This window comes from Leptodactylus fuscus, chromosome 5, assembly GCF_031893055.1.
Source record: "Leptodactylus fuscus isolate aLepFus1 chromosome 5, aLepFus1.hap2, whole genome shotgun sequence".
In the NCBI taxonomy this organism is placed as follows: domain Eukaryota; kingdom Metazoa; phylum Chordata; class Amphibia; order Anura; family Leptodactylidae; genus Leptodactylus; species Leptodactylus fuscus.
This window is the reverse complement of record NC_134269.1, coordinates 219946122-219960129: the sequence shown is the minus strand read 5'-3', so window position 1 is coordinate 219960129 and position 14008 is coordinate 219946122. Positions and strand designations below refer to the sequence as shown.

General features: G+C 49.8%; 1 protein-coding gene across 1 annotated transcript in view; it reads left to right on the top strand.

The window, feature by feature from the left end:
• Positions 1 to 10343, top strand: part of WNT5B (Wnt family member 5B) — a 54462-nt gene extending 44119 nt beyond the window's left edge. The window contains exons 4-5 of the mRNA XM_075275473.1: positions 4698 to 4990; positions 9760 to 10343. Of these exons, the coding sequence (XP_075131574.1) occupies positions 4698 to 4990; positions 9760 to 10218 (752 nt within the window). The 3' untranslated portion in view covers positions 10219 to 10343. The remainder of the gene's footprint in view (positions 1 to 4697; positions 4991 to 9759) is intronic.
• Positions 10344 to 14008: the final 3665 nt, after the last annotated feature.

Here is a 14008-nt window from a genome sequence, read left to right as displayed (position 1 = left end):
GACAGTGCACAGTACTACTTCTCTTCTCCTGTATATATGGGCAGTGCACAGTACTACTTCTCTAGTCCTGTATATATGGACAGTGCACAGTACTACTTCTCTAGTCCTGTATATATGGACAGTGCACAGTACCACTTCTCTAGTCCTGTATATATGGACAGTGCACAGTACTACTTCTCTTCTCCTGTATATATGGACAGTGCACAGTACTACTTCTCTTCTCCTGTATATATGGACAGTGCACAGTACTACTTCTCTATCCTGTATATATGGACAGTGCACAGTACTACTTCTCTATCCTGTATATATGGACAGTGCACAGTACTACTTCTCTAGTCCTGTATATATGGACAGTGCACAGTACTACTTCTCTTCTCCTGTATGTATGGACAGTGCACAGTACTACTTCTCTAGTCCTGTATATATGGACAGTGCACAGTACCACTTCTCTTGTCCTTGCTCAGTAGTACTGTGCGGCCGGATCTGTCATGCATGTGATATGTGGTCAGTTACAGCCTGTGTGACCTGCAGGTCTGGGGGTGTCACTATGACATTGTTGGGGGTCTCGGTAGCTGCGCCCCCCCCCCCCCTTCCTCAGGATTAGCAGAACATTTTGGGCTTTGATTTGAGGTGCGAGGTCTCATTGTCTGAATCCTTTGAAATGGAGAAGAGACTTGTAGATCCGGCCTGAGACTGATGCCACATAATAAAGATAGGTGTTAAAGGGGCAGTCCGCCCCCCCAGCCCCTGCATTCCTAATCCTGTGCGGGGCGGGGGCAGGGATTACTGGCTCCATTATTACTACATCACTTTCCCCTTCATACAAGGCAAAAACAAATAATGAACCCATAAGAAGCGTCCCAGGCCAGGCTATACCCCCCCACCCCCACCCCCGGGGGGCCCAGAGACCCCTCTGCTACATAAACTACATTACTAATCAGTAGGTCGGGGCCCGGGGCATCACATTAGACCTCTGCACCCCCTCCCCAATACAAGATAGTCTCAGATTGGAGAAAGTGATCACAGTCCACCCAAGGGCGAAGCGTCTGATGGCACCTGGACCCCTCCCTTATTGCACCTTATCAGCCCCCACATTTCTTCCCTTAGGGGGCCCCTTTATCTCGTCCTCTCTGTGGATTCCTGCCTATTATCTAGATAACCTGGCACCAGCAGTACCGGCAGCGGCCACACTAGGGCAGCACAGATACTCCTCTGCCTGCTGCCCCCGGGCTCCTGCCCCTCGGCCTGTGATACAACAACTTTATCTGTCGTCACCGGCTGATATCAGCCACAAAAATGTAAAGACTGTGCCTGGAGGTGTGAACTGACTCCTATCTGATGCGTTACACACAGGTCACAAGGTGGAGGCAACACTGGAGGAAAGGTCAGGACAGGGGACAGGTACGGCGTGCGTCTGGCAGCCAGCCTGCTGTAGGACTACAAGTCAAAGCATAACCTGCCGAAAAAGAACATCCCAAACACACAGGACACTCTCCTTAGCTGCATCTAATACGTGTATACAGTAAGGTCCCCCTAGTGGTACCTGCTGGTATTCAGTAACGTGTATACAGTGAGCTCCCCCTAGTGGTACCTGCTGGTATTCAGTAACGTGTATACAGTGAGCTCCCCCTAGTGGTACCTGCTGGTATTCAGTAACGTGTATACAGTGAGCTCCCTCTGGTGGTACCTGCTGGTATTCAGTATCATGTGTATACAGTGAGCTCCCCCTAGTGGTACTTGCTGGTATTCAGTAACGTGTATACAGTGAGCTCCCTCTGGTGGTACCTGCTGGTATTGGTATTCAGTAACGTGTATACAGTGAGCTCCACCTAGTGGTACCTGCTGGTATTCAGAATTGTGTATACATTGGGCTCCCCCCTAGTGGTACCTGCTGGTATTCAGTATCATGTGTATACAGTAAGCTCCCTCTAGTGGTACCTGCTGGTATTCAGTATCATGTGTATACAGTGAGCTCCCCCTAGTGGTACCTGCTGGTATTGGTATTCAGTAACGTGTATACAGTGAGCTCCACCTAGTGGTACCTGCTGGTATTCAGAATTGTGTATACATTGGGCTCCCCCCTAGTGGTACCTGCTGGTATTCAGTATCATGTGTATACAGTAAGCTCCCTCTAGTGGTACCTGCTGGTATTCAGTATCATGTGTATACAGTGAGCTCCCTCTGGTGGTACCTGCTGGTATTCAGTGTTGTGTATACAGTGAGCTCCACTTAGTGGTACCTGCTGGTATTCAGTAACGTGTATACAGTGAGCTCCACCTAGTGGTACCTGCTAGTATTCAGTATCATGTGTATACAGTGAGCTCCACCTAGTGGTACCTGCTGGTATTCAGAATTGTGTATACATTGGGCTCCCCCCTAGTGGTACCTGCTGGTATTCAGTATCATGTGTATACAGTAAGCTCCCTCTAGTGGTACCTGCTGGTATTCAGTATCATGTGTATACAGTGAGCTCCCTCTGGTGGTACCTGCTGGTATTCAGTAACATGTGTATACAGTGAGCTCCACCTAGTGGTACCTGCTGGTATTCAGTAATGTGTATACAGTGAGCTCCCCCTAGTGGTACCTGCTGGTATTCAGTATCATGTGTATACAGTGAGCTCCACTTAGTGGTACCTGCTGGTATTCAGTAACGTGTATACAGTGAGCTCCACCTAGTGGTACCTGCTAGTATTCAGTATCATGTGTATACAGTGAGCTCCACCTAGTGGTACCTGCTGGTATTCAGTAATGTGTATACAGTGAGCTCCCCCTAGTGGTACCTGCTGGTATTCAGTATCATGTGTATACAGTGAGCTCCCCCTAGTGGTACCTGCTGGTATTCAGTAACGTGTATACAGTGAGCTCCCTCTAGTGGTACCTGCTGGTATTCAGTAACATGTGTATACAGTGAGCTCCCCCTAGTGGTACCTGCTGGTATTCAGTATCATGTGTATACAGTGAGCTCCCTCTGGTGGTACCTGCTGGTATTCAGTAACATGTGTATACAGTGAGCTCCCTCTAGTGGTACCTGCTGGTATTCAGTAACATGTGTATACAGTGAGCTCCCTCTAGTGGTACCTGCTGGTATTCAGTATCATGTGTATACAGTGAGCTCCCCCTAGTGGTACCTGCTGGTATTCAGTAACATGTGTATACAGTGAGCTCCCCCTAGTGGTACCTGCTGGTATTCAGTATCATGTGTATACAGTGAGCTCCCCCTAGTGGTACCTGCTGGTATTCAGTATCATGTGTATACAGTGAGCTCCCCCTAGTGGTACCTGCTGGTATTCAGTATCATGTGTATACAGTGAGCTCCCCCTAGTGGTACCTGCTGGTATTCAGTATCATGTGTATACAGTGAGCTCCCTCTAGCGGTACCTGCTGGTATTCAGTAACATGTGTATACAGTGAGCTCCCTCTAGTGGTACCTGCTGGTATTCAGTAACATGTGTATACAGTGAGCTCCCCCTAGTGGTACCTGCTGGTATTCAGTATCATGTGTATACAGTGAGCTCCCCCTAGTGGTACCTGCTGGTACTCAGTAACATGTGTATACAGTGAGCTCCCTCTAGCGGTACCTGCTGGTATTCAGTATCATGTGTATACAGTGAGCTCCCCCTAGTGGTACCTGCTGGTATTCAGTATCGTGTGTATACAGTGAGCTCCCTCTAGTGGTACCTGCTGGTACTCAGTATCATGTGTATACAGTAAGCTCCCCCTAGTGGTACCTGCTGGTATTCAGTAACATGTGTATACAGTGAGCTCCCTCTGGTGGTACCTGCTGGTACTCAGTAACATGTGTATACAGTGAGCTCCCCCTAGTGGTACCTGCTGGTATTCAGTAACATGTGTATACAGTGAGCTCCCTCTAGCGGTACCTGCTGGTATTCAGTATCATGTGTATACAGTGAGCTCCCCCTAGCGGTACCTGCTGGTATTCAGTATCATGTGTATACAGTGAGCTCCCCCTAGTGGTACCTGCTGGTATTCAGTATCATGTGTATACAGTGAGCTCCCTCTAGTGGTACCTGCTGGTATTCAGTATCATGTGTATACAGTGAGCTCCCCCTAGTGGTACCTGCTGGTATTCAGTATTGTGTATACAGTGATCTCCCCCTAGTGGTACCTGCTGGTATTCAGTATTGTGTATACAGTGAGCTCCTTCTAGTGGTACCTGCTGGTATTCAGTATCATGTGTATACAGTGAGCTCCCTCTAGTGGTACCTGCTGGTATTCAGTATCATGTGTATACAGTGAGCTCCCTCTAGTGGTACCTGCTGGTATTCAGTATTGTGTATACAGTGAGCTCCTTCTAGTGGTACCTGCTGGTATTCAGTATCATGTGTATACAGTGAGCTCCCTCTAGTGGTACCTGCTGGTATTCAGTATTGTGTATACAGTGAGCTCCTTCTAGTGGTACCTGCTGGTATTCGGTATCCTGTGTATACATTGGGCTCCCCCTGGTGGTGACTGCACAGATCCAGAATTTCACTGCATTTATATAGTTAGTTCCCCCTAGTGGAGGGCATCCAGAATTGCACCTTAGTCACAGTGACTACATGCACTCCCACTCCCTGACAACAAGCAGAGCTGGTGAATATGAGACCTGTTCATTAGACGTCACACATTGCTGTGTCGGGGCCGCTCTCCTCTCCGGGTCTCTGGTTCTCACATTTCCGTCTTCTCTTCTATCGCAGGAAGCAGAGAGGCCGCTTTCACGTACGCCATCAGCGCTGCAGGAGTGGTGAACGCCATCAGCCGAGCCTGCCGCGAGGGCGAGCTGTCCACATGTGGCTGCAGCCGATCATCTCGCCCCAAAGATTTACCCCGGGACTGGCTGTGGGGCGGCTGCGGGGACAACGTGGAGTACGGATATCGCTTTGCCAAGGAATTTGTAGATGCCAGAGAAAGGGAGAAGAATTATCCGAAAGGGTCCGAGGAGCAAGCGAGGGCGCTAATGAACCTCCATAACAACGAGTCCGGGCGCAGGGTAAGTCATCACCTAGTTACTACATATAGTCACTCTATTACTATCTGTTATCAGCCATGTCAGGAGAGGCCGACTGTAGGACAGGAGAATACAATCTATTACTATCTGTTATCAGCCATGTCAGGAGAGGAGAGGCCGACTGTAGGACAGGGGAATACAATCTATTACTATCTGTTATCAGCCATGTCAGGAGAGGAGAGGCCGACTGTAGGACAGGGGAATACAATCTATTACTATCTGTTATCAGCCATGTCAGGAGGGGAGAGGACGACTGTAGGACAGGGGAATACAATCTATTACTATCTGTTATCAGCCATGTCAGGAGGGGAGAGGCCGACTGTAGGACAGGAGAATACAATCTATTACTATCTGGTATCAGCCATGTCAGGAGGGGAGAGGCCGACTGTAGGACAGGGGAATACAATCTATTACTATCTGTTATCAGCCATGTCAGGAGAGGCCGAGTGTAGGACAGGAGAATACAATCTATTACTATCTGTTATCAGCCATGTCAGGAGAGGCCGAGTGTAGGACAGGAGAATACAATCTATTACTATCTGTTATCAGCCATGTCAGGAGAGGAGAGGCCGACTGTAGGACAGGGGAATACAATCTATTACTATCTGTTATCAGCCATGTCAGGAGAGGAGAGGCCGACTGTAGGACAGGGGAATACAATCTATTACTATCTGTTATCAGCCATGTCAGGAGAGGCCGAGTGTAGGACAGGAGAATACAATCTATTACTATCTGTTATCAGCCATGTCAGGAGAGGAGAGGCCGACTGTAGGACAGGGGAATACAATCTATTACTATCTGTTATCAGCCATGTCAGGAGAGGAGAGGCCGACTGTAGGACAGGGGAATACAATCTATTACTATCTGTTATCAGCCATGTCAGGAGGGGAGAGGACGACTGTAGGACAGGGGAATACAATCTATTACTATCTGTTATCAGCCATGTCAGGAGAGGAGAGGCCGACTGTAGGACAGGAGAATACAATCTATTACTATCTGTTATCAGCCATGTCAGGAGAGGCCGAGTGTAGGACAGGAGAATACAATCTATTACTATCTGTTATCAGCCATGTCAGGAGAGGCCGACTGTAGGACAGGAGAATACAATCTATTACTATCTGGTATCAGCCATGTCAGGAGGGGAGAGGCCGACTGTAGGACAGGGGAATACAATCTATTACTATCTGTTATCAGCCATGTCAGGAGAGGCCGACTGTAGGACAGGGGAATACAATCTATTACTATCTGTTATCAGCCATGTCAGGAGAGGCCGACTGTAGGACAGGAGAATACAATCTATTACTATCTGGTATCAGCCATGTCAGGAGGGGAGAGGCCGACTGTAGGACAGGGGAATACAATCTATTACTATCTGTTATCTGCCATGTCAGGAGAGGAGAGGCCGACTGTAGGACAGGGGAATACAATCTATTACTATCTGTTAGCAGCCATGTCAGGAGGGGAGAGGCCGACTGTAGGACAGGGGAATACAATCTATTACTATCTGTTATCAGCCAGGGACAGGCTGACTGTAGTGTTCATCAATGGGATGGGTGACATGAAGTGAAGCCACCCCCGCCCTCCTTGAGCACTACCTTTTGACCACATCTCTAGCACTATTATCCTCCATGTATTGCGGCTTCTGCTCTTATAACGTTTCTTTGGCTTTATAAGATGACCAGACCCGATTTGGTCCAGTTATGTGAATAGAGACTTAGGCCGGGTTCACATCTGCATTCGGTATTCTGTTTGGGGGGTTCTGTTTGGGGACCCCCTGAATGGAATCCTGTAACACATAGAAAAGTGGTTAACTGGGAAAACACACAGACCCCATAGACTATAATGGGATCCGTGTGGTTTCCGAACAGAATACCAGACACAGATGTGAGCCGGGCCTTAGAGGATTGTTCAGACTGGATACAACTCCTGTGTGCTAAACACATCACAGTAACCTCAAGTATTAAAACTGTCCTGATGGTTTGTTACAGTGTGTCAGTCTTATTATCACAGAGACTGTGTAGACAGGATACAATAGTAACAAACCCTCAGCTGTGAGAACTATTCCTATCATGTCACATCAATGGTTCTTTCAGTGAGGGCTCCCAGCGTTAGATACCATAGAGGGGACCCCCAATCCCTATAGACTGTACCATAGGTTATGGGCAGGAGGTGACAGACCAGCACCTGTTTGGGATCACGTACCCCCCCCCCCCCTTCAGATCAGTAGATTCAGCTGCCGGACAAACAAAAGGCGTTCAGCTGACACAACATGAAAATGTGACGGACCCTCAGAAAGATACAGTGTCACTGTGCCACAAGAGCTTACACTCACACGGGCGGACTATCTGGGTATTAGGGTGCCCGAACTGACCCACAACGAGACGGGAACAAGATCAAGGGTCAAGCCTATGGCGAGTGACTGTGACTAAAATCTGCTAGAGCAGGATCACCCCATAGTCATCTAAGGTCTATGGGCGCCCCCTGCAGGCATGCTATATGCATTTATATAAGCCAATGTGGGCTATTCCAAGTCCCCTGTAAAAGGAGAGGTGATGTGCATGCTCAGCCATTGTGTCATTTATCGCTATACGACTGCTGAAGTGTATGGAATAATAGCTGAGCATGCATGTCCCTGCTCTATCCTCATGGGGCTTGTACAGATTTCCCTGCCGGTGCGGGATAAGTGTCTATAGTAGGAAACCCCCTCTTAAACATGTGACTATCCATCTTCGCCCAATACTTCTCACATATGTGGGTTTGTTTCAGTTGCATCCTCTCGATCCTTCCTGCGGTCTGTTACATTCTGTCTGTGCTGATACATTGTATCAAACATTTAGCACAAGAGATACATTCACCAGACTGGATGTAACAGGTACAAACCCTCAGCTGTGAGACGTCTTGTGGGTGTCCAGGACAGGTAGATATGTCCGGTAATGTCCCCGCCGCCGTGGGTGTGTGCATGTAGTAGGTAGCCCAGGAATGTCCGCCCATCAGGAGGTCACAGCCCCCCCCCCCCATAAACCAGACATACCAGCTCCAATCTCACCTACAGTCTCAGTGTAATAAAGGCTGCAGATTATCACACCTCCCGCAGCACATATGTTATGGGGGGGTATTCTCATGTGACTTTATGGCCCCTCTCCTCTTTATGTCCTCCTCTGTTGTTCTAGCACTTCCTTTCTTTTCAGCCGCCCTCCTCCCCCTGCCATTAAGTGCGGACCCCCATTCACCAGCCTCCCCCCTCCTGTTTGTCTTACCTGGGATTCCTCCTCTGTGTTTGACTTTCAGGAACTCATCTCACAACCAAGTGATACCAAGTTCAAAAGGACATAAGGCGGGCTCGGATACAATGTATCCCTGTGTATCCACCAATGGAGCGCTCGGGAACACAAGGATACATTGTAACAATGGCATGGAAATGGTTACTGTAGACTTGGCTTATAGGGGGACCCCACCCTTTAGTCATCAGATACCCCCTCTCTGGGACCACCTGTGGTATATAATGGGGCAGACCCCCTGTAATGACTTGGCCTGATTCTAGCTAATAGAAGGGGGGGGGGGCAAATTGAACCTCCTCATCCTCTACTCTATAATATAGGGTGTGAGACCCCCGCTGTCCTATAGGCGGAGGCACCTACGGGTTGGGTTACCATAAGTCGCCCTTATATTACATCTGACTGGAGGACTGACCACCCAGCTTCCCCCGACTCCAGAATGGCACATCCTAGGAGTCAGTAAGCTTCGACACTCCGAGTGTTGTGAAACTACAACTCCCAGCATGCTCCACTCATTTCCATGGCAATTCAGAGGACAGCCAAGCAGATGTGCCTGCTGGGAGTTGTAGTTCCATAGTTGCTGACCCCTATCTGTTGGCCTCTGGAAAGCTGGGTGATTATAATAGTAGCCTTATTTCTCATCACCCAACTTTCCCAGGATCAGATATAAAACGTCTACCTGCCATCTAATATGTGGGAGATAGGATGCAGAGGAGTCTGGTAAAGGGTTACTCCCTGCCCCCACTGAAAACACATGCACCCTCAGCCTACTGCAAGTGCATGGCCGGCCTTACACTGATCATAAGGAGGCGCTCCTGAGCTTTGGACTCCTGCACACCTTGTTGTCTTAGTACATTGTGACCCCAGGCCAGTCAGCATCCCCTACCTCCCACATCTAAGACCCCCTGCCGGGGACCTAATTGCCAAGTTCCTACACAAGGAAGTCGTCCCTTTAATATGGAAATAGTCAGAAGTCTCTTTGAAGAGTCGGCAGCTGAAGCCGAGACCTGAAGTGCTGCAGAAAGTCTCCATCTCTTCCTACATGTAGATGAAACGCTCTGCAGCTCCTAGATCTCTGCTGCCTGTCAGTGAATGTCTAGAAGGTGTTATAATGTGTATAGTAGCAGGGGATACATATACACAGATACAGTATATAGTGCCAGTAGTGACCATTATAGGATAGGCACACAGCGCCACCTGCTGGCTCATACCAGTCACTGCAGGCCAGACAATTCTCCCAGTAGTTTATTCCAAGGCTCTGTAGGGTGCAATCAGATTATAACTGAGGATGCAATGGCAGAAGTCACCTGCTGGGGGTGGTGGAGCACACACAGGTATAATGTGCAGCGTAGACCACTGCAGATTTCACCCCATGCAGTGTGAACATCCCCTTAATGTGCCCCTGTTATAGACAACCTAACCCGCTTTTGCTGCGTTTTTTTTGACCCTCCGCCATTTTCCTCTCTTCTCTTCCAGGCCGTGTATAAACTCGCCGACGTCGCCTGTAAATGTCACGGGGTCTCGGGTTCGTGCAGTCTAAAGACTTGCTGGCTGCAGCTGGCCGACTTCCGCAAAGTGGGCGAATACCTGAAGGAAAAGTACGACAGCGCGGCCGCCATGAGACTCACCCGCCGCAGCAAACTGGAGCAAGTCAACCAGCGCTTTAACCCACCCAAGGAGGAGGATCTGGTGTACCTGGACCCCAGCCCGGACTACTGCCTCCGCAACGAGACCACCGGCTCCCTGGGCACCCAGGGGCGATTGTGCAACAAAACCTCAGAGGGGATGGACGGCTGCGAGCTGATGTGCTGCGGCCGCGGGTACGACCAATTCAAGACGGTGCAGGTGGAGCGATGTCACTGCAAATTCCACTGGTGCTGCTTCGTCAAGTGCAAAAAGTGCACGGAAATCGTGGACCAATATGTGTGCAAGTAACGCGGCGCCCACTGCGTCCCGACACCGCCAACACCCCCTCCTCCTCCGTACACACCTGCACCCCTTTACCCAGCGCCCTTCCCCCGGCACAAGAAGGGAGGCAGAAATATATATGTATAGGATATAAAATGAATCTATATATGTAGATCTATATTTTTATATGTGTATAAAGGATTGGCACGGACTGCCAGGGACGGACCGCACCGCAGGGGGAGGGGAGTGGGGTGTCATTTAAGAAACGCTCGTGGTGGACTCGCTATGGCAGAGACTGGACTGGCAAAGGGAGGCGCAAGGGCGGCCATGTTGAAAACCCTTCGCTGGCACTTTGGTACGACTTTTTACTGAAGGAATCCTTCAAGGAGCAGCGCCCCCTGGTGGATCCGACTGCAGCCGCATGTAAAAAGCAGACAGTCCGTCTGTGGACTATCACTCTCATCATCTACAAGACTTTCCACAACCTGCTCCCTGTACTGACTGGTAGGGTGAGGGGTTCGCGCCCCGGGCCCCCTGCATGGCATGGATCACTTATTAAGAAGCATTAAGTAGAAAACTCTGAGGTTTTTATTCAGTTTTATCTGAACTTGGGAAAGCTGGGTGATCAATATGGCCGCTCAGCCAAATGTCCAACAATTCTGAACTGCGAATCTGCCTGTTGGCTGTGAAGTGTCAAGACGTATTTTAGGTATAGGTATGGGTTCCCCATTAGCTGCCAGAAGGGGGTCCGCTTCCCCCTGTGTGTATAGAGCAGCGGTCGCCCATACTCTCTGGTACATGCACCATTATGGGGCGAGAGTGCGCACGCCCGACACACCGCAGCAACCAAACCAGGGTCACAGGACCTCCTTTGTGGCTATTGGTGAGAACCTGCGGTGTTCATAGACCCCTGCCCGGACCACAGACCCCCCACCAGTCCACTTACAACCGCAATAGGCCAATTTTCTGGGAATTTACCATTGATTGAAGTGTATGGGAGAGAGCTGCAGTAACCAGGCACGGCCACTACTCAGTGTGTGGCGCTGTTCAGGAGTCAGACCCCCCCAGCCTGTGACTGATCACCTATCCTAAGGCTGGAGAGCTGGGTGTCATCCCCTGACTCCTCCTTACTAGTGCTGTGGCTTGTCACTCAGCTTTCCCAGGATCAGATAAAACTGACAAACTGCTCAAAGACGATAAAGCGGGAACTTCTATTTACTGGCGATTTTTAGTCTTGATTTTTATTTCATGAATTCTGAAACTTTTTTGACGTTTTTTTCTGTATTTATAGATTTCGGCTGTAGATTGTCGCCCTCTAGTGGTCCAGACAAAAATATCACGTCAGAGGGGAGGGGCAGTGGCCATTAACCCCTCTATTACTGGCCTAGCAATGCAGGGGTTAATATCAGGGTCACGATTTTTAGGAATTTGTAATTTTTATTTATTTTCTTCAGTTTTTTGTTTTCTATAATTTTTTATGAATCTCTATTTTTGGGTACAGGAGATACAAGCGGCACCAGCAGGGTAGTAATAACGTGTAAATATCCCCGGCGCCCCTGGGGTGGGGGTGGGGGGCACCCCTAGATTTTGTATAGAACATTTCTTGGCTTTGTACTTTTACCATATGAATTGTACCACGAAAAAAAAAATATTAAGACCACAACCCCCGGCGTCCGCCTCTTCTTATTGCCGCTTCTGTTCTAGGATCCTCCAATCATCCGGAATATTCTGTAATCCGGCGCCATCAGCGTCAGGACGCAGGGTCTGCACCGCTGTCTATGGGGGCTCTTGGAGCAGGTTCACACAGGGGGGAGATGCCGCAGATTTCAGTAACCTCACTTCCAGGTGTAAGGCGGTATTGAGCATGCTCAGATCTCCAGAGAACTACGCGAGCGCAGGCGCATGTGTAATAGACCAAGGGAAAATGGCCGCTCGGGCATGTGCAGTTGGCTCTGTCCAAACCCAAAGCGTCACAGCCGATGATTGCGCATGCGCGATATTTTACCTACGTACAGCGTTGCATCAGACGCCTGTGATAGGCAGAGGAGGAGGAGGGGAGTGATCGGAAGCATAAAAGGGGCGGGGGAGAGTTATAATGTGGGCGGAGCACAGAGGGAACGCCCCTGCTGCGCCATGATTCTAATTTGCATAAGAGAAGAAACAGAATTTTGCAGAAACGGCGAAGAGAAGCAAAGGGTGAAAGGTCGGGGGAGAGAAGCAAAGGGTGAAAGGTCGGGGGAGAGAAGCAAAGGGTGAAAGGTCGGGGGAGAGAAGCAAAGGGTGAAAGGTCGGGGGAGAGAAGACGGAGGTGACTCCATTGTGTTATTAGGGAACGTGTTTCTGATGACAGACTCCCTTAGGCCTGAACGGTTTTATTTCTTACCCTCCAGTCACACTTCTGCTGCACCTACCGAGAGCTCCATGACCACGGCCTCGCTGCACCATCTGGGAGGTTAAGGTCGCTTCACCCTGCTTTACACTGCCACTCTGCTCTTCTAGGATTCAGTTCTGATCAGTGACTTCAGCTCAGTTCCATTGGCAATGGTCTGAAGCCATTGCCTGAGGCTCGTCCATCCACCATGCTTTACCCTGCAGCCCGACATGATGAGTTGCTGTGTACAGGTGGGGGCGCTATAGGGCGCAGGCTGCTGTTACACTATATACACAAGGATATAAACTGTATGGAACTAAGTCGGCATCTGGCCCTAGAAAAGCTGGGTGACAACCACTACGGCTGCCAATATTGCACTCACAGGGGGTGTCACTCAGCTTTCCCAGGCTTCTGAATGACAGATGTGCTAGGGCATACAGTGAGAAGGGATCTGGAGGTGGAACTACAACTCCCAGCATGCCATGTCAGTCACCAGATGGCGCTACCTGTGAGGTAATTGTTCCTATTTGGGGGTTAATAAAACTTCTCTGGGCACTTGTGAGGTGACGCCGCGAAATCCGCCAGTGATCTGGAGTACCAAGATGGCGGCTTCACTCAGCAGCGCCCCCAGTTGCAACTCGTGTCCTCCTCACTACACGTGACGTCACACATTACACGTCACCACTCAGTGTCCTCCTCACTACACGTGACGTCACACATTACACGTCACACCTCAGTGTCCTCCTCACTACACGTGACGTCACACCTCAGTGTCCGCCTCACTACACGTGACGTCACACATTACACGTCACACCTCAGTGTCCTCCTCACTACACGTGACGTCACACCTCAGTGTCCGCCTCACTACACGTGACGTCACACATTACACGTCACACCTCAGTGTCCTCCTCACTACACGTGACGTCACACATTACACGTCACACCTCAGTGTCCTCCTCACTACACGTGACGTCACACCTCAGTGTCCGCCTCACTACACGTGACGTCACACATTACACGTCACACCTCAGTGTCCTCCTCACTACACGTGACGTCACACCTCAGTGTCCGCCTCACTACACGTGACGTCACACATTACACGTCACACCTCAGTGTCCTCCTCACTACACGTGACGTCACACCTCAGTGTCCGCCTCACTACACGTGACGTCACACATTACACGTCACACCTCAGTGTCCTCCTCACTACACGTGATGTCACACATTACACGTCACACCTCAGTGTCCTCCTCACTACACGTGATGTCACACCTCAGTGTCCGCCTCACTACACGTGACGTCACACATTACACGTCACACCTCAGTGTCCTCCTCACTACACGTGACGTCACACCTCAGTGTCCGCCTCACTACACGTGACGTCACACATTACACGTCACACCTCAGTGTCCTCCTCACTACACGTGACGTCACACATTACACGTC